This window comes from Mus musculus, chromosome X (assembly GCF_000001635.26).
Source record: "Mus musculus strain C57BL/6J chromosome X, GRCm38.p6 C57BL/6J".
Lineage (NCBI taxonomy): Eukaryota > Metazoa > Chordata > Mammalia > Rodentia > Muridae > Mus > Mus musculus.
In genome coordinates this window covers 38436202-38456768 of record NC_000086.7, presented here as the reverse complement: position 1 = coordinate 38456768, position 20567 = coordinate 38436202, and the positions used below count along the sequence as shown (strand labels likewise).

Sequence of the window (20567 nt, the reverse complement as noted above, 5' to 3'; positions counted from 1 at the left end):
ATATTTTCATATATAAATTTACATACATATATATCTTGAGAGGCCTAGCAGCCGTTTTGTTGCCAGAAAAAATGATGCTGTTTGTTCTCAAGGACCTAGAATAGAAATAACCCACTGTCTACAAGCATCAAAGTTCCTCCTTTCCTGCTAGCCTTAAAAAAATGCCCTCCTCGCACAACTCTTTCTAGTTTAATAATGGCTGTGAACCAAAAAGCCAGGGCGTGGCCACGCCGCCCTCCTGCCCGGACATCACCGCCTCCCTCTCAGTTTCTAAGCATGCTGATTGGCTGAAAGGAATAAAGAACCCCGCCCCTGGTCTTATGACTCCAGCTGAAGCGGCGAGTCCAGGCTTTTGCGGTGCCTGGGTGCCTCGGTCGGTGGTCTCTCGTGCTTTCGCTTCCGCAGGGCTGCGAGGGGATTCGTTGGAATTGTCGGTCCGGTGGTCGCCTGGCCTGAGGGATCACGATGTGCCTCTCTCCGGTTAAAGGCGCAAAGCTCATCCTGATCTTTCTGTTCCTAGGTGAGTTTTCGGGCCCTCTGGTGTCTTTGAGCCGGGCCCGGGGGATCGGGGAGTTTCAAAGGCCACAACCTGAAAGACTGGTCTTTGAGAAGGCTTTGAGAGACCGAACAGCTGACACTGGGCGGCGGCGGCCCGAGGCGGCGGCGGAGGGGGGACGCGGGGGGGCCGGGAGGGGGGGACACACGACCTGGAGGAAGGCCTGGCCGTGGGATGGCCCGCCAGGAGGGCCTCTGAGAGTAACAGCGGGGCAAGTAAGGGGACGAGGGAGGACGACGTCAAGGGATTAGGCAAGAGGAGCGCAGAGTTCTAGACCTCTGGGCTAGAGAGAGCAACTTGGAAAAAGAGTCGGGGAGCAGACACCGGGGAGGCTTGGTTTCCTGGATCAGGGGAGAGTTTTAAAGATGGTGAAAAAAAAGTGTAGAGCGAGAAATGAATTTGGAACGGAAGGCGCTGTACCCTCGTGAAATTATTGGGGAGGGGGAGGGCATAGGGGGGTAGGTAGATAGGACAGTAGGGCCCAAGGGACAGAGACACCGTTTTGGGAGCTTTGTAGGTAGGACTTGAGGCTGGGAGAAGCAGTGATTGAAGAGCTAAGGAATGGCCTTGGAGTTTTGAGAGTGAAGGGATACACACACACGTACATACATATACATATAGTGACTGGGGCTGGAGTAACTTCCGGAAAGAAAAGTTATATCCAACCTCTGGAGACTAAAGGGATGAGTTGATAACTTTGGTGGGGGGTGAGTATCTGACTTAAAGGTGGTGAGGATCTCGGTTTTTTTGTTTCGTTTTGTTTTTTTTTTTTTTTTTGTTATTGTTGTTGGTTTGCTTGATTTTTGTTGCTTTGTTTGTTTTTCTCGAATAACTTTCGCTACTTCCTCCCAGCCAGACACCGGACAGAAATACCCCTAGATGCTAAAGCCGGGGAGCTTCCAAGATGGTAATTGTGTATCTGAGCTTTGTATATTCAATCCATTTTCTTCACAACCGCTTGGATTTTTTTTTTTTTCTGCTTCTTTTTTTTCCTCACTACAGGTCAGCTTAGTCGTGGTTTTAAAGTGGTGGGAAGAGTTGCTGGGTTAATAATGTTGGTTGTTTGTGATCTGTCCCAATAGACTTGAGAGTCCATAACAGCCTAGGCTTGAACTTTGATCCCAGTGTCCTCCTGACCTGATTTACTCTGCTCCTTGTTACCTTGTGCCTTCTGCTGTTTGTGCTTTAATAAAGAGATAGAAGAAAAAGACCCACCAGAATGGGCTGGAGATAGGCCTATTGAGGGGGCTTTGAGAAAGCAAAAGAATTGCATTTGTAATTCACATGTTGGTGGGATAGAATCAACTGGTACAGTGTGTTCTTACACAGTGGGCATTTGGCAATATCTTCTTAGAGGCATTAATTTTTTTCCATAATAGCTTTTGAGGTTTTTTTTTTTTTGAGATTGTATTTCAATTATATTTCCCCCTCCCTTCTCCACCTCTAAATCTTCCCATATACTTCTCCCTTCCCTTATTCAAACCCATGCCTTCTGTTTTTTTGTTATTAGATGCTTATAAGTATTTGTATAGATATATGTAGTCCAGAGGAATTTTTGTGTGTCCCACTGGGCAGCTTCGAGTGGATAGAGGCCAGGGATCCTGCTAACCTGCTTGCAAGGACAGGAACAGCCCCTCTCAAGAAAGAGTTCTCTCTTTCAACATCAGCAGTGCCAAATGTGAGAGCACAGCATCCAGTGGGCTCCTCCCGTGACTCCCAAGACGCTTACTAGGGAGCCTTTGGAATGAAAACCTTCCCCAACCATATTAAGGTCTTTCTTCTTTTCCTCCTAGACTTTTGCTTATACACAGTAGAGTTTTCTAGATGTTGTATACATAATATGTGCTGATATGATTCTATTGTCCTCGCCATTTCTTAATTTATCAACTTTCATTTCTAATACTAGTAAATGCCAGCAGATATAATTCACCTAAGCCGAGACTCTGTGACGTCTTCCATAGACCAGAACGTTCTGACTCTAATATATTTGCAGGCCCTTGATCTAGCTGACCATACTGTGTAAGAAACTCCTCTAACACTTCTGAAGTTGGGTCACGAGGCTTGGCACGCACACCTAATTCTTAGCCTTACCTGTGAGGCACTTACTGGCTGACCCCCAAAGAGAGGCTTGTTTGCAGTGGAAAACACCTTATCAGTGATGAGAGAACATCTGACAAAGGCCTATTAACCAGTAATTCCCTGCCAATTGAATCTGCACAAACATAATGCTGTTATTGTTCAGAGAAAGTGAGAAAAGTACATTACCTATGTGCTGGCTTTTGTGCCATTAATTTTTTTTTAATGAAGTCTTTTCTTTTGCATTTAAAAAAGCAGTACACGCTCATTGCAGAAAGTAAACAGATAAGGCTTAGTGCATAGAAGAACAGCTCAAACCTAGTGGCTTGTAGTTAACTAGATCCATCCTTGTAGATGTTTCCTGAGCTGATTCCATCCACAACTTCAGCAAGGGAGTTACAGGAGCAATAATGTAGGATGCAGGGTTGGGTTTTTTTTTCATATTTTTTGATTTATCTATATTTTATTTATGTATTTTTCTCTGCCTGTATGTCTGTGTATTACATGTGTCCCTGGTACCAGTGGCAGTTTGAGGGGGGCAATCATATCCCCCTGGAACTGGAGTTTGCACAGACACTCGTGAGTTGCCATGTGGGTGCTGGGAATCAACTGGGTTCTCTGGAAGAGTGATGGATGAGCCCCCTCCAGCCCCCACGATCTAGTTTTTAGGTCTGCACAGCTCTTCTTTCAGGCATATCCTGGTTTGCTGTCAGGCTGAGGAAGATTCTGCGGATCTTAAGAATTGTTTTTGGATTTTACGTTTTACTTTTTTTTTGGTTTTTCGAGACAGGGTTTCTCTGTATAGCCCTGGCTGTCCTGGAACGCACTTTGTAGACTAGGTTAGCCTCAGAAATCAGAAATCCGCCTGCCTCTGCCTCCTGAGTGCTGGGATTAAAGGCGTGTGCCATCACGCCCGGCACATGTTTTACATTTTCATGTCAAAATGGACACCCAAGAATAGGATTTTGAAAACTGTAGGCATAACTGTGTCTTGGTACTTAAGTGGGTACCAGTCCTGAATGTGTACTCTGCTTGGTGTACTGGTTCAGCTTGCAAACTTCATAATTCTATTCCATCTCTAGCAGTGGCCTCTTAAAAATAACTATTTAAGTGGAGCAGTGGTTTTGCACGCGTTTAATCCCAGCACTTGGGAGGTAGAGGCAGGCAGATCTGTGAGTTTGAGGCCAGCCTGGTCTACATATTGAGTTCCTGGACAGCCAGGGCTCTTTAGCAGAGAAACCTCATCTTAAAAAAAAAAAAAAAAAAACAAAAATCTACTTTAAGGTTAGGGCTATCTCTCAGTTGTAGAGAGCACTTACACAGAGTGGGTGAAGCCCTAGGTTTAATCTCCAGCCATTTCTGTAAAAAAGGAAGACCAAAAACCTTGCTTTAAAGTAAGTATAGGAGATACTCTTAAACTTTAAATTGTTTTCCACAGACATTTATTTTTTAATTTTTTAAAATTATTTTTCTTTTTTTTTTTTTTTAAGGCAGGGTTTCTCTGTGTAGTCCTGGCTGTCCTAGAACTCACTGTATAGATCAGTCTCTCTGCCTCCTGAGTGCAGGGATTAAAGGGGCGGACCACTACAAAAGGCTCACAAAAAACTTCTGTTGGCTTTCATTTGAATGAATTACAAACAATGAAAGACAACCATTTTTGGGGAAAAGGCCTATGAGTTAGAGACATGAAAAGGGCAACAGATGAAAGTCCTTGCCTAACATCATTGCTTAATTTTGTTTCCATCGTTTCCTCTGTGCTCATCGATTTTTATAACTAGCCTAACCTAACTTCTGTTTTTTTTATTTTTCCTCAGAGTTTTTCAGTGAAATAGCCCTGGCTGTTCTGAAACTCACTCTGCAGATCAAGCTAGCCTCCAGCTCACAGAGATCCACATGTCTCTGCCTCGTTAGTGCTGGGACTAAACATTTACCCCCCACCATGCCCCACTTAACTTCTGGGTTTTCTTTGTGTAACTCTGGCTGTCCTGGAACTCATTCTGTAGACCAGGCTGGCCTTGAACTCAGAAATCTGTATGCCTCTGCCTCCCAAGTGCTGGGATTAAAGCTTGCGCCACCACCGCCCAGCTTGAGTGAGACTTTTTAAAAAAAAGCTTTGTTAACTATCCTGAGTGTAGGTCAGGTTGGGGCCTCTCCCTCCCAGAAATTATTAACTGCCTACTGTAGGCTAACCACAGCCAGATGAAAGGGAGGCAGCAATGGACAGTGGAGGGTCTGCTGTCCTAGAGCCTACATTTTAGAGGGTGAAGATAGCCCTATAGGTAAGTAACATTTCGGATAGTGGGACAAACAAAAGGCTTTCTCGTGTTGAGTGACGTTCGGGCAGAGACCTTGGTGCTGGGAGGAGGCCCACCATACCTGTAAGCCTTTGGGATGGTGTGGGTGAGGAGGCTCTGGGAGGGGATGGGGGGTGGGAAATCATGATCAAGGCTAATAGGAACTTTCAGTCAAAATACAACAAATAAATTACTGAAGCTGAAAAAGGAGTATGTTTTCCAGCTCTTAGATGTAGTAGCCTATTTTCTGTTTTTATGGTCTTAGTCTCTGAGTGGAGGAGGTGACCGGTGTTGGCGGTAGCTAGCAGTAGATCTACTGTGGAGTGGCTGAAGGTCAGTAGGTAAGATGGTGAATTAGACCAAAGGTGATCTCTTTTTGTCTTCCGTGGCTCTTACACGGTGTTTTACAAAAAGCTCGTTTGTGTTTTTGAATGAGCAGTAAGAGTTCAGGTAATTATAAGGCTGGTCTCATGTGATAATTCTAGTCTCTCCTCCTTGGGCTGCTGTTTAGGGGGTTAGGGGAAACACGGTCTCACTGTGTAGCCCTGGAACACTCTACGGCAACCAGGCCAACCTCAAATGTAAGAGCTCACCTACGTCTAGCTCTTCAGTGCAGGGATTTCAGGCATGCACCTTCACATTTGGCACTTGAACTTTGCCTGTACAGGCATGAGGCCCAACGTGGAGAGCTAAGAAGGACTTGGTGAGGAGAATTAATTTTCTCAAACAACCAGCATCTCTCTTTTTGGAGAACATCAAAAAATGTTTAACACTGTTTTCCTGTTGGTTTTTTTTTCCCCTCTGTAGCCTTACCACATTTTGTTTGCACAGTGACTTTTGATTTTATGGTTCAATTAAAATTCATCTATCTGTGGTAGAGATACTTGAAAGGGCAGGTTTGACAATTTCCATGAGTCATTGGGTTATCACATCTGATAGGGTTCTAAATATTTAAATATTCCTGTGTGTCTAGCCTTATTTTCCTGGAATTGACGGTGACTTTTGTCTGCAACCCAGCATTGTCTCAGCCCTGGAGAGAGCTTCTGGATCCTGCTTCGTGAAGGCTGCGCTTCCTAATCGCAGTTTCTAAAGTGCTCGGAGATTCTTCCATTCCAGAAGTGGATTTTATGAGTGCTTGTTGGTATCCCAGTGTGCATTACAAAAGCACTCTGGAGGCCTGCCAACTGTGGCTCAGCAATAGGCACTTTCCATTACTTCAGGAAAGTTGTCTCCTTTTCTTACCTACTCTCTGACCTTAAACAGAATCAAGGAAGTCATTTTATGGTTTAGAACATTATGTTTTGTTAGTTTTAACTGTTGCTTTTCACGCACCAACATTCATAGCTTAAAATTGTATTTTCTGTTGTAAGCAGACCTAACAAAAAGGAAACTGTAAACAAGGGAGTCACAGGTAAACATGAGAACAGCTGGCCAGATGTAAACTCATGGGAAACTTGTCACTTAGCAGAGAAGGAAATGGGAGCCTTTTGTCCTGCAGTGGGTTTTTCAGTGGTCTTGTTCTGTCGTCCAAGCTCACCTGCAACTCCTACTGTGTAGCCTGGATTAGCCTGGAATTCATAGCAGTCCTCCTGCCTCAATGTCCTGAGTGCTGAGATTATAGGCTATGCCCTGTTTTGTAGAGTGTGTGTATTCATGTATGAGTACATATGTGCATGTTGTACATGTGGAATGTAGAGGACTACTTGCAAGAGTCAGTTCTTCTACCCTGTGGGTTCTAGGAATTGAACTTAGTTCTTAGTTCCTAAGTTGTCAGGTTGGTATAAGCAGCTTTACTTCTGAGGCATCTCTGGCCCCATGCCTTTTAAGAAAAACATTTATATGTATGCATTTTCTGCTTGTGTGTATGTCTGTGTTCTACATTCATGACCTAGAGACCCTCAGAGACAAGAAGAGAGAGTTGGTTGCCCTGGAGCTGGAGTTAAGGATGGTTGTGAGCACCATAAGGGTGCTGGGAACTGGACCCAGGTCCTCTGCAAGAGCAACAAATGCTTTTAACCACTGAGCTATCTCTCCAGGTCTGTATGCCTCCCTGCCTGCCACAAACAAACAAACAAACACACACATACAAAAATAAACCAACCAAAAAACCCACTTTTTGGCCAACCTCAAGGTAAATGGATAAAGTTTAGGGTAGGACTTAATGGGCTGAAAGTAAAGATACATTTTAGAATGAGACAGATTCCCTTTCTTTACATCCTGTGTTTATTGAAAGGGAGGATCTCTAACTTGCTTGGAAAACTTCTCTTAGCTTAGAGTGTTTATACCCCATCGAGAAACCCATTAGACAAATACTGCAGTTCTTGGCAAGAGTAACTGGCCCAGAGTCTCCCAGCTAGTAAGTTTGCCTTCCTGAGTGGATTGTAGCTTTTCAGCTCTGCACATGGGTGGTGAGTTCTCGTCGTCATTCCATTCTATTGTTTCTGAGATCACTGTTACGTGGGCTTTGGTTTTTTTGTTTTTGTTTTTAATTTTATTTCTATGAGTGCTTTGCCTGCTTGCATGTCTGCCATGTTGTGCCTGGTGCTTGAGGATGCCACGGGAGGGTGTTGGGTCTTGTGGGACTAGAATTAAAGACGATTGTGACTAGCCATGTAGGTTATGGGAATCCAGCCTGGCTCCTCTGGAGTGACCGAGCCATTTCTCCCTCCCCTGTTATGGATTTTGTTTCTATCTTCTATCTATTTTCCCCCAAACCAGGGTTATTCTGTGTAACAGCCTTGGTTGACCTGTAACTTGCTCTGCAGACTGGCCTCGAACTCCGAAATCTGCCTGTGTCTGCTGAGTAAAGGCATGTGCTGGCATGGTGCTTTGTTTTAGTCTGTGTACCTTCCAGGCACCTTTTGGGCCAAACAGACCCATGAAAACTTAGCCACTTTTTTCCCAATGGTTTGTGTTTGGATAGCTGAGTTCTGAAAACCTATACATGACCATTTGGAGCAGCCTTGACAGCAGCATTGCACTCGAGAATGTTGTTTTTGTGAGGCATGATCTTTTTTCTTTTCTTTCAAGAATAAAGTCTCAGCTCCATGATACTATGATACATTCAGCTATGGCTTTGAAAGGCCGTACAGCCTTCAACATACATACAGCCTTTAAAATAGTTTGGCAATTCTAAAAATCAAGCATAGCAGTTAAGTGTGGAAATCACTTGTCAGAGACACTCTACTCAATCAAGTATTACATTTCAAAATTAATCTTTCACTTTATGGGGAAAGCCATTATTCATAGCTTGAAATATGAGTCACAGTTTATAGAAAATTGACATGAGCCTTGTGGCAATATCCAGAACACGGATAAGTTCATGATTTGGAAGTTCAAAAGGAAACTGGCCTCCTGTAATACAACTGAGCCGTATTTCAGGTCCGCATTGAGGGTATTTTCACTGTGATATAATCGATCATATTTATTGAAAACCTAATATGTATTCAGCATTACTAGGAACACTAATGGAGGAACAGTCACGGACCTGTTCTTCAGTGTGACAGACAAGATAGATGACATTCATATAAAAGACACTCTTTCGGGTCTGTGGCTTAGATGAGATTTTAGGATTAAAGGAGCATATTGGAATTCAGATGAGTGATGGAAGCATTTGCAAAGGGAATCTATCCACACTCATCACCCACTCACAGACTTTGGTATCTTATTAATCATAAATTGCTTACTTTACATCAGTTGCCACAGCATACTAGTTTGCTGTGAAGTGGCAGTTCGGAAGTGCTATATTTAGGAGATTTTGCCAGTAGGAGAGACAGGAGTCAATAACAAAATAAGTTGGATTTGCATTGTCCTCAGAGCTGCTGATGTTGAATACTTTTAAATGTATTTACTGACCAGTTGTAGTTCTTCATTTGAATAGTATCTGTCATTTGTCCCTATAATAAAAAATACTGAAATAACATTAAAAATATCAGTAATTCAAGATAGTGTAAAGTCCACGGAGTGTGCAAATATGTTTTATGGACTGTTCTGTGAGTGCTTTTATATTCCAGGGAACTTTGTGGAGAAGTGAGATAGCATGTAATAAGTATGGGTCCCATTTATTATTATTTTTTGAAACATGTTGGTTGTAGGGGGCTGTAGGGTTGGTTGTAGGGGGCTTATCTAGCTTAGAGTGGCCTTGAACTCATGATCTTTCTGCCTCAGCTTCCTAAGTGCTAGGATTACAGGCTTGCATAACCGTGCCCAGCTTCAGTCTCAGTTACAAGCAGGGGAACAAACTCTGATGGATTTTAATCAAAAAGGGAGTTTATTGAAATCATAGTGGGGTAGGGTTTGGTAGCACAAACCTGTAATTCCAGGGAAGAAAATGGAGTTCTTAGCCAGCCCGGAAAACAGTGAGTTCAAGGCATTCTGGGATATATAGCAAGACTGACTGGGCAGGGTGATTCCAGGGGATTTGGAGGCAGAAGCAAGTGATTTCTGAGTTCAAGGCCATAGTGAGACACTGTCTCAAAAAGAAGGGGGGGGGGAGGAAAAAAGACTGTCTTAAAACAGACAAACCAGAAAACCAAACAACTCCTTCCCCCGAGTAGCAATAACAATAAAACCGGAAAACTGTAGTGGGACATATTATATAGTCTTTGAAACCATAATTCCATTGTTAGATAAATACTCAACATACAGGCTTACCAGTCCATGAAAGAGTGTTTACATCTGCCTCTGTGATGGGATAGTTTGGGATCTTTCTAGCTGTCCATCAACAATACCACAGATCTATAGCAAAGGTTCACCCTGACATCAGAAGCAGTAGACTAGAATGATTGAATTGCAGTCATACCACAGTGAATCTCACAGGTTGAGTGGAAGGAAACAGACCTAAAAGAGAGCATAGTATGTTATTCTGCCTATACCACGCCAAGAAAATAAGAGGCAGTAGCCAGGATGGCATTTTACTTTGGAAGAGGAATAGTAGCTGAATGGAGAAGCTATAAGAATTTGGGAATATAGTCAGCCTTTTCTGTCCTCTACAGGTTCCGTATGCACAGATTAAACCAGGTGTGGATCAAAGGATAAGAGAGAAAAAGTATACTGAGTATAATGAACTTTCTTTTGTACATTACATTTATTACATTTATGCTGTATTATATAAGGGATCCAGAGAGGTTATAGAAGCATGTGGATGAATTATGTGCAAATACGGTGTATATCATTTTATGTAAGGGACTAGAACATCTGTGAACTTCAGTATCTTCCCAGTGTCCTGAAAACTGTTCCTGTAGGTTCCAACACTGTACTTTGCAATGTTCTGCTTCTTGGAGGAGGGTTTACACTTGCCCATGTGATAAAAAAAAAGCTCTGAGCTGTGTATGTTACATCTCAGTAACATTTTGCTTTAAAGTGAGCAAGGGCTGGGCATGTAGTTGTGTGGTAGCACACTTGCTCCCCATTTCAATCTCCTGTCCCAAATCACAAAATAATGTATAAAAAAAGGTTCGTAGTATATCAGTTTACTTAGACAGAGGAAGAACTCTGGTCAGGTATACCAAAACCTAATATCCCAGGTCATGCTACTGGCTTGCATTGCTATGATCAAGTGAAAATAGTTAAGCTTCTACCATTGGCTAGCATACCTTTTTTCTGGGTACTTGAACCTGCTCTTTTCCTTGCCCATAGGATGCTTTTTCTGTAGCTGGTTCCCTCCTCAGCTCTTTTACTTTTAAGTCTGAGTGGAGTTGTTAGGGACAGTTTAGCTGTAAGGGAGGTTTGGAAAGCAAGTAGTCAACATTTCCAGTTTCTATAGCAGCCAATGATGTGTGGACCAGCAGTTAGAATCATGTTGAAGGATACAGTTATTTTACCTTTACAGCCCCAAAGTAGTAGTCCTTAAGGTGAAGATTTAAGCCATCAGAAGGAAGTGGATCTCAAGTGCTAGAAACAGTTGAAGTGAAGCTGAGTGCAGTGTAGCCTTTGGGCCCAGTGGAAACCAGTTCAACCGGATTAAAGGGTGTGTTCTGGGAAAATGGTCTGAATGATGGTGGAGCAATAGGGTGGGACAAGATTAAGGGTTACTTTGAGAGTCAGGAATTTAAATTTAGTTTGGAGTTTGGGAACCAGTAAAATTAAGCCTGAATGTTGGAGAAAGAAGTTGTATCTGGCAGTGCTTTTTAGGGACAGCTCAGAGGGGTCTGTAGTAATATAAGGATAGAGTGGTAGATTGGGAATAGAAGTAGGAAGAAAATGTGAGGCCTTTGCCTTTGTATTTCATGGTGTGGGATCAAGGGAGTCCTTTTGGAGGAGGAAGTAAAAAATGAATCTGGATTTTGGAATTGTTTAGTTTGAGCTGATAAACCTATGAGTAAAAGCAGTCCTGATGAAGGTGGACTTGGAGAAGGATGGCTAGGTGTGTCCGAGTCCTGGGGCATCCCTCTGTTCTCAGTCTTGTTCCAGGATTGGTCAAGATTGGTATCCTGAGTTTGGTCGAAAGGGATACAACCCAGACTCTCTTCTTAAAGCCTTTCCTTTTCGCCATGGCAAATTGATCCTGTTACTATCTTCCTTCTTTCCTTTAATTCTTTCTTTCCTTTAATTCTTTCTTTCTTTCTCTATTTATTTGTCTATTTATTTATTTTTTTGAGACAGGGTTTCTCTGTGTAGCCCTGGCTATCCTGGAACTCACTCTGTAGACCAGGCTGGCCTCAAACTCAGAAATCCACCTGCCTCTGCCTCCCCAGTGCTGGGATTAAAGGCCTGTGCCACCATGCCTGCCTGGCCTTTCCTTTAATTCTTCTCTTCTCTTCCCTTCCCTTCTCTTCTCTTCTCTTCTCTTCTCTTCTCTTCTCTTCTCTTCTCTTCTCTTCTCTTCTCTTCTCTTCTCTTCTCTTCTTTTCTTTTCTTTAGACTGGGTTTTGCCTGTAGCCTTAGCTGTCCTGGAACTTGCTCTGTAGACCAGGCTGGCCTCGAGCTCATAGAGCTCCACCTGCTTTGAGAACAGCTTAGGTTAACTTTTTACCCGCCTCAGCATCTTTTTAAATATTTATTTTAATTTTATGTGCATGGGTACTTTTGCCTCCATATATGTCTGTGATCCATTGTGTTCCTGGTGCCAGCCTTGGCCAGAAGAGGACATCAGATCTCCTAGAATTGGCGGTAATGTTGGTTGTGAGCCCCCATGTGGTGTTGGGAATCAAAGTCGGGTCCTCTGGAACAGCATCTAGTTCTCTTAACCATGGAGTCATCTCTCCAGCCCAGCTTGCATATCCCCCCTCTTTTTCTTTCATTCCAGTATTTGAGATTTATTTTTTAAGTATATTAGTATTTTGCATGAATGTATGTTTGTACTTCATGTGGGTGCCTAGTACCCGTAGAAGCCAAAAGAGGACATGAGATTCCCCCCAGAACTAGAATTTTAGACAGTTGTGAGCTGCCATGTGGTTACTGGGAATCAAACCTCCATCCTCTGCAAGAACAAGTGCTCTTACCCAGTCAGCCATCTCTGCAGCCCCGTCCCTCAGTTTCTTGGATGCTGGGGTTGTAAGTGTGCACCATTATGCCTGGCTTCTCAATTACTTTCATAATAGTTTTGAGTGGTTTGGGTAGAAGAAGAGGATCCTTTATTTTTAAATTGATTTTAAGTAACACATAAAACAAAATTGTACACAGTAAAATGAGATGTCATGATTTTTGGATGCATGTGAATAATTCTAATTTTAAAGAATCAAACTAAACATTGCTCCCTGGTGTTGCTCATTTCTTTATGGGAAAGTTTTGGAAAAATCCTTTCCTTTTGAAGTGTGCAGTATACTGCTGCTGTGCCGTGCAGTGTGTTGGTGTTGAAGCGTATCAGGGTTGCTTACTCCTAAGTGTCCTAACTGTTATTTAGTTTCTCTTGATTGGCATGTCTTCATCCCTTCTCATGTACTCTGCCCAGCTTCTTGTAGCCACGATTTTACACTCAACTTCTAAAGACTACAGCAAAAGAGAGATGCACACTCATACCTGTAATGGATATAGATGCAAAACTCTTAGAACCATAGCAAATTGAATGCCACAACATATTAAAAAGATCATTTATCATGGCTGAGGAGGCTTGACACCAGGGGTATAATCTGGGGAACTTTATGCCAAGCTTTGAGATCAAGCACAGGCAAAACAAAACTCCAGCTGGTTAGGAATTGGAAGTTGGAGTTCTCAGCAGCACTCTACAGGTAGACTTGGATCTGCTTGGCAGCTCCATTTCATGTCTAAGAAGAAAAGAATGGTGGCAAAAACCTATGTTCCTTATCCAAGGTCTTTCTGAAATGAATCTTTGCCAATACTTAGTCATTATCAGCCGCCACAAGCTTTAGCATAGTGTTTGGGCTTGCTAAGGCAGCTAGGGCTCTGGAGCATGAAAGGTAGCCTTTTGTGTATGGCTTGAAAGCGGTTGCTGAGGCATGCTGGCTTGGTATTCCTCTTAGGAGTTTTCTCTTTAGTTTGATAGCATGTCTCTACCTGTAAATGACACTGGCTTGCTTGGATAGCATTAAAGGGTGTGCAGTGATCTTAACAGGAAGCAGCGTCCCCTTGGGTAATATATTAGACATTCAAGACAATTCTCAAAAGGTTGCCAGTTATTTATGTTGCAGGTGAATTTGCTGGCATATTTTCCCCTTCTCCATTAAAATATTGACACTTTAGGGGCTTGAGTTTAATAGGCGATGTTGCAACAACCTTTTTTTTTTTTTTTTTTTTTTTTGGTTTTTCGAGACAGGGTTTCTCTGTGTAGCCCTGGCTGTCCTGGAATTCACTTTGTAGACCAGGCTGGCCTCGAACTCAGAAATCCGAGTGCCTCTGCCTCCCGAGTGCTGGGATTAAAGGCATGTGCCAGCACCGCCCAGCGCAACAACCTTTAAGTAATAGAAGATTAGAGTTAGACAATAAGTCCCAAAGCATTTCTGCCTGAAAGTTTCTCTCTCCATTTACAGAAGGAGCAGGTTGAGCATGTAGGAAGAGATTGCGGGTCCATGAGAACGGTTCATCAAACTTCTTACTCAATTCAGGTTTAATGAGAAATGAAGTTATGAATTCTGCATTTGTAAAGATTGACCTTTCTTATGGATCTACTAGGCTGCAACAACCCTTTGAGTTGTTGTTTCTCTGTTATTGGGATACATGTGTTTAGAAAAGCTAAACCTGATTACATCAGAATAAAATCATTTGGCAAGCTCTCCATGTGTCCTGTCATGCAGTTGGCAGCAGAATGTTGAGTAAGAACATCAGCCATCTGGTTAATCATCAGTGCAGAGAAAGTTTCACTGACTGGGTTGAGAGAAGCAGGACTTTAATACACCTTCCACACTTGCCCCTACATTAGTTACTTCAAAAACTAAGAAAGCATTGGATGGAGCTCGCTGGAGTGCTTGCCAAATGTATGGAGCCCTGGCTTTGATTCACAGCACTGCAAAACCAAATAAGAACAGCAACAAGACAACTGTAATGTCTAAAACTGAACTAACAAGGCATGAATGAATGTAGGGATCAGATGCCACTAGTTTCTGCCATCCGCATCAAGGATCGACTAACCATTTCCAAAAGAGAAAATGCTACCTTTATTACCAGTGGCCTGTTAAAAACTACAAAGAAATATAATCACCAAGATAACCATCTTCTTTAACATACGTGTTTTATTTTAGAGCTGGTTGAACTTCAGCAGTACCTTGAACTTATTTTTATCCTGTATATATTGTCTTTTTATTTTAGGAGCCGTTCAGTCCAATGCATTGATAGTTAATTTGACAGATTCAAAGGGTACTTGCCTTTATGCAGAATGGGAGATGAATTTCACAATAACATATGAAACTACAAACCAAACCAATGTAAGTAAACATATCTGCCTTTTTTTAAGGTTTATTTGTTTATTATATGCACACTGTTTTGCCTGAATGGGTGTCTGTGCACCATATTCATACACTGCCCTGAGAGGTCAGTAGAGAGCATTGAATCCCGTGGAACTGGAATTACAGATGAGGGTGAGCTGCCAAGTTGGTGCTGGGAATCCTCTGGAAGAGCAGCTGATGCTGTTAGCCAGGGAGCAGCTTTTCTAGTCCACTAGCGTGAGCAGTTTTTGTTTGTTTTGTTTGTTTGGGTGGTGATGGTACTGGGGTTTGAGCCCAGGGTCTAGTAGGTGCTAGGTAAGCACTGTACTACTTCCAGTCCCATATTTGTCTTGAGTTTTCTATCAGGGATTTATTTACATTTAGTATTTTTTGTTTGTCCCCCACCACTGCAGACAGGGTCTCTGTGTAGCTCTGGCTGTCCTGGAACTAAGATTCTCCTCTCTCAGCCTCCTAAGTGCTGAGATTAAAGGTGTATGCAACCACGTCCAGCTTTACATTTAAACCTTTTTTTATACCCTTTACTTTTTAAAAAAAAAAATTTTATTGTGTATGCCTGTAGGCCAGAAGAGGGCATCAGATCTCATTACAGATGGTTGTGAGTCACCATGGGGTTGCTGGGAATTGAACTCAGGACCTCTGAAAGAGCAGTCAGTGCTCTTAACCTCTGAGACAGCTCTCCAGCCCCTACTTTTTAACCTTTTATACTGGGTACAAATAAGATCTCAGGTTAATTTGCCTAACACTTAAGTCCTGTGTTGTAAAAGTATTCATATTCTTACAAGTATTCTGCTTAAGATTGCAGAGGATACTTTGAATTCATTGAGTCTTCGGAGTTTTCCTTGGAGATGGTTATATGCAAATGAGGAAAGGCTTCATAGTATTTCAGTTACAACAACTTTTGTAATAATAGAATATACTGACATTAAAACTTGAATTTCTTTTTTTCATCTTTAAAAATTATGTTTTAATTTTTTTATGTGTGTATAGGGTGTATGGGTTTACATTTTTTTCTTTGTGTGTCTGTGTACCACTTGTGTGTCTGGTGTCAGAGGAGGGCAGAAAAGGGCATAGCCTCGGCTGGAACTAGAGTTACAGACAATTGTGAGTCCATAATGTGGGGTCTATAAATCTAACCCAGGTCTTCCAGATGAGTAAGCAGTGCTCTTAACCACTGAGCTATCTTTTTAGGCTCCCAACTTCTAAGAAAGAGTTTGCTGTATCTACCTATCGTTTTGTTGGTCTCTGGTCTTTTTTGCCTTATTTTCATTTTGTTAAAGCCCTATCTATAACATGACTTAAAAAAAAACGCAATGTGTAAGCTGTGAAATTGTTCACTGGTAGAACTCTTCCCCATTGTGTATGAGACCCTAGATTTTCTCCCGAGGTTTGCTGAAATGAGCTAAGAGCTAGAGAAGAGGCCGGGTGATTTCTCTCTTCTTCAGACATACATGAGCTTGCCCAGACAACTGGTGTGTGTAGCTAAAGAATCTGAGATTGGTTTTTGTAGCACACCAAGCAAAGAGCCTCTTGGCTAAGGGGAAAGTGTGATTTAGCTAAAAGTGGTACACCCAACTGGGTTCTCCAGGGGTGGGCTTTTACTGATGTCTGTTTTTTTTTTCTTCTTACCCACTCCTAAACTTTTTTTTTTTTAACTTTTAGAAAACTATAACCATTGCAGTACCTGACAAGGCGACACACGATGGAAGCAGTTGTGGGGATGACCGGAATAGTGCCAAAATAATGATACAATTTGGATTCGCTGTCTCTTGGGCTGTGAATTTTACCAAGGAAGCATCTCATTATTCAATTCATGACATCGTGCTTTCCTACAACACTAGTGATAGCACAGTATTTCCTGGTGCTGTAGCTAAAGGTAAACTTAAGAATTGCATTTATTTTGTATTCTCTTGCTTTCATTAGTAACAAAAAATGTCAACAACTAAAATAATGATTATTATGCCTATCTGTCTTCCTAATAAGAGTGAAAAAAATCAAGTCCTCTTACTCATTTCAGCTCTGAGTCCATGCATAGAATTGTGTTGGGCACAGAGTGATATTGACTATCATTCTGGAGTGTTTTGCTCTGCAGTATTTTACTGAGTGTACAGTTTATAGCAACCTTGGGAAGTAAATAAAGGGGATGAGGCTTGGTGACTTCCCCAAAGGCTCTAAATTTAGTAAGTGAGCAAAGAGCTAGTGATTGCAGCCAGTTTCCTGAGATAGAGAGTTCGTACACTGAACTCTTTTTATCTACTCAGTAGTGGGCACTCAGTAAATGGTGGTGAGTGAGAAAACGCCTTACTAATTGAAAGTGTCCAAGGTCAGTAATGTAGAAGAAATGTCTCACCTTCAGATCTTTTTACTATTACTGTGAACCTTTACTTGAAAAGTAAATGGAGATAAAGTTAAGCTGTTTGCTATTTTGAGACAACTTAGGTTAAGAACAACTTGATTAAGTCAGTCTCGTCATTCTTAAACAGTCATGAATTCAAATGTTCTGAAAGTGTGTGTGGTGGAGAATTTAAGGTGTTTGTTTTGTTTTGTTTTGTTTTTTGTCAAGCCAGGCTGACCTGAGATGTTTAGTCCTCCTATCAGCGTCCTTGAGGATTGAGATCTTTGGTGTTTGTACACCACCATTCTCAGTTTGTGATGCTGATTTTATTAGCGATGTAATTCTCTCCCTTTTTGGCCCCCTCCAGTGATGTTAGCTTAGCAGGATGTCTGGAGTAGTTAGCTCTCTTACACATAATGTGTCATTCTGACTGCAGAAACACTGGCAAGTCAGCGTCAGGCGCTGAGATCTGGAGTTAATACCACTCTTCGACTTGTAGATGGAAAGAGCATACTTTAAAGCCATGGAGCTTCTTAAGTTCAAGGCCATCCTGGTCTACTCAAAAATCAAACCCAAGTTTTAATTCTACTAATCTCTTGTTTTGAGAGAAGAACCAAGGCAAGAGGTTATTAACAGCTATTTTAAGATATTTATCTTTGGCTGGGGCATGGTTGCATTGTCTTTAATTACTAGGATAAATTTGTCCTTGGCTTTCTGTTTAAGCGAGAAGACAGTATATAAATCTTTTGTGACCCTGTGAGGAAAACTCTAGACCTTTTTTCTCAACAACCTAAAGCACACAGTAAATTCAGAATGTAGTATGCATTTTATAGTTGTATCTGTGGATCCATGGGCTGAGTGCCTGCTTTCTGAGTGTTCTCACCAGGGGTCCTGATGAGAAGCAGAGAGAAAAGAGGGATTGGGAACAGAATGGGAGAAGTCAGTGTATGATGGAGGGGTAAAGGTGCTTGCTTCGTCCTGAGCTGCAGGCTTATGGTGGAATGAATGTAAGTGGAAGAATTGGAGCAGGATGCTTCCACCAGGGGGAGCCAGAGGATGCACAGCAGTCATTGGAGAGTTGCCTGAGATTCAGGCTGTCTGTGTAGCAGGAGGCCAACCAAGCCAGTTGGCTCAGTACAGCGGGCCTCATTATAGGGGCCTGGGAAGCCAAGAAAGAGCTTTTAGCACGATTAAGGTAGGCACTAGGGAAACCGTGGTAGGTTTTTCTAAGCCAGAAAATGATACAAGCAAAGCATAGAGAGTGGTTTATATATTGCTGGATTAATTTGGAAGTGAGGAGACTACAAGCAGAAGAAGCCAGCTTCAGAATCTGTTATAATAGTCGGGATGATGTAACCCATCCCTCAACCGCGGAGGCAACTGTTAAAGGAAGATGGCTTTAGTCAGACATGTTAGATAAAATCACTAACATGCTAACCCCTTTCCTTGTCTTTATTATAAACAAGTGGTTGACTTTTTCTGTGACTGTCTTCTGAATAATAAAGTATCAAACCTTTTGAATTTAAAATACTTTCTTTATGTACACTTTAGAGAATTGCCTTTGAAATAATTTAGTAGTTTGAAATGCTACTTTTGTTTTGCTTTGCTTTGCTTTGCTTTGCTTTGCTTTGCTTTGCTTTGCTTTGTTGGTTTTTCTGAGACAGGGTTTCTTTGTACAGCCTTTGCTATCGTGGCACTCAGTCTAGATGATACTGGCCTTCAACCCACAGAGATCCTCCTGCTTCTGCCTTCGGAGTGCTGGGATTAAAGGCGTGCACCACCACTGCCCTGCTCTGAAATGCTAAGTTTTAGGCATTTAATAATTGAAGTAACTTTGAAGCTGCTACTTAAAAAATGTTTTTATGATTAAAATACATATTAAAAACCCAGAGAGAATAATATAGCAGACTCACAGAGACTTATTACCCAGAATATATTTTTTATTTTTAGAGTCTCATTGTATAGCCCTACCTAGCCTGGAATTCCCTATGGAGACCAGGTTGGTTTCTAATTTATAGAGATCTACCAGCCTCTGTCTCCTGGGTGCTGGGATTAAAGGAGTATGCCTGGGTTAATAAATCGAATTTTAAAATGTTTCATTATTTAAAGAAACAAAACTTTACTGATAAATTTGAGATACTCCTTGATTTCATTTTCTTCTCTGCCTGCTAGAGGCAACCAGCCTTATATCTTCAGGGTGTGATATTCCTGTATGTGTTCATAGGGAATAGTTTTAACTTATATAGTTTCATAGTATAATCCTAAAATGTTTAGAAACCTTTTTTTCCCATCATCATTTTTTGTTTGTTTTGTTTTTGAAACAGCTCACCAAGTAGCTCTTGTTTTCCTTGAACTCAACTATGTAGACTAGGACTGGCCTCAAACTCAGAGATCCATCTGCCTTTGCTTCCTGAGTGCTGGAATTAAAGGCATGTGCCACATCGCCTGGCTTCCGCTCATTGTTTTTTAAGGTCTGTCTTTATATAGCAAGTTCACATCTGTTCCTTTTTGATAACAAGGAGACAATTTTAGGAAAACATTTAAATTTAAAAATCCCCAAACTCCATCTGTCCATTAGGGGGTGCCAAGAAGCACTACGTGGCTGCCTTGTTACATGATGGAGATGCATAGAAGATGACCCATGTTAGGGATCATGAATACATTCTTTTCTGCTTCGCCAAGAAACCAGGCCACTTAGATCTGTATGAGTTCAGTATTTTGCAGTTTCACTATAGGCATTCCAGTAAAAATTCTGTTCATAGTGGCATACATTTTTACCTGAAGATTTCTTGAAATGGAATCATTTGTTTTACGTTTTTCTTCATTACACTTTATTTTTGTCTTTTTGAGACAGCTTCTCTGTGTAATAGCCATGGCTGTCTTGGAACTCACTTTATAGACCAAGTTAGCCTCAAACTCAACTAGATCTGCCTGCCTCTGCCTCCAGAATTAAAGATTAAAGGCATTAATTAAAGGCATGTGTCACCAATGCCAGTCTGGGACACAGTCACCAGGCCTGTTACTTCTCTGAATCACCTCAGTAGCCCCAGAAAGAGGAAGGCTCTATCACTTCTAATGTAGCCCAGATGGACCTCTGGCTAGCTGAAGCCAAGCACAAGCTTGAAGTCCCAGGCCTCCAGGCTCTCTACCTCTGGAGCGGCAGGCATTTTAGTGCTGGCCTATGTGCCTCCACCACCTTATTTTCTGGGGCCTCTGATATGCTTATAGGGCAGTAACTCTATCCACTGTGCACCGTTCAAAGCAGCCTGCCTTTCTTACAGTCACTAAGTCCCATCCAGTTACTGTAGAAAGGCGTTTTGAACTTGCCTTTGCTTTTTTTCTTCCTCCTGACCTTCACTATATCTCGAGTTTCACCTAAGCAGCCATTGGCCTTCTGTTTCCCCTGGTAATTAAAAGTTAGGGTCACAGTTTTTTTTCTGCCTGTGGTTGGATATTTATTAACATTCCTT

At 41.9% G+C, this 20567-nt stretch overlaps 1 protein-coding gene and 1 long non-coding RNA gene across 5 annotated transcripts in view; both read left to right on the top strand.

Annotated features, from left to right (window-relative positions):
- Positions 1 to 308: 308 nt before the first annotated feature.
- Lamp2 (lysosomal-associated membrane protein 2) overlaps positions 309 to 20567 on the top strand; it is a 56814-nt gene continuing 36555 nt past the window's right edge. For all 4 annotated transcript variants that reach the window (NR_152733.1, NM_001290485.2, NM_001017959.2 and 1 more), the window contains exons 1-3: positions 309 to 520; positions 14629 to 14744; positions 16425 to 16638. Coding sequence is in view for 3 of the 4 variants with exons in the window: in NM_001290485.2 (NP_001277414.1) it covers positions 466 to 520; positions 14629 to 14744; positions 16425 to 16638 (385 nt within the window). In the remaining variant the exon portion in view is untranslated. The remainder of the gene's footprint in view (positions 521 to 14628; positions 14745 to 16424; positions 16639 to 20567) is intronic.
- On the top strand, positions 527 to 14096 carry LOC115489130. The gene is made up of 2 exons (XR_003953097.1): positions 527 to 1463; positions 5192 to 14096. It is a non-coding gene; the product is annotated as an uncharacterized LOC115489130 (long non-coding RNA).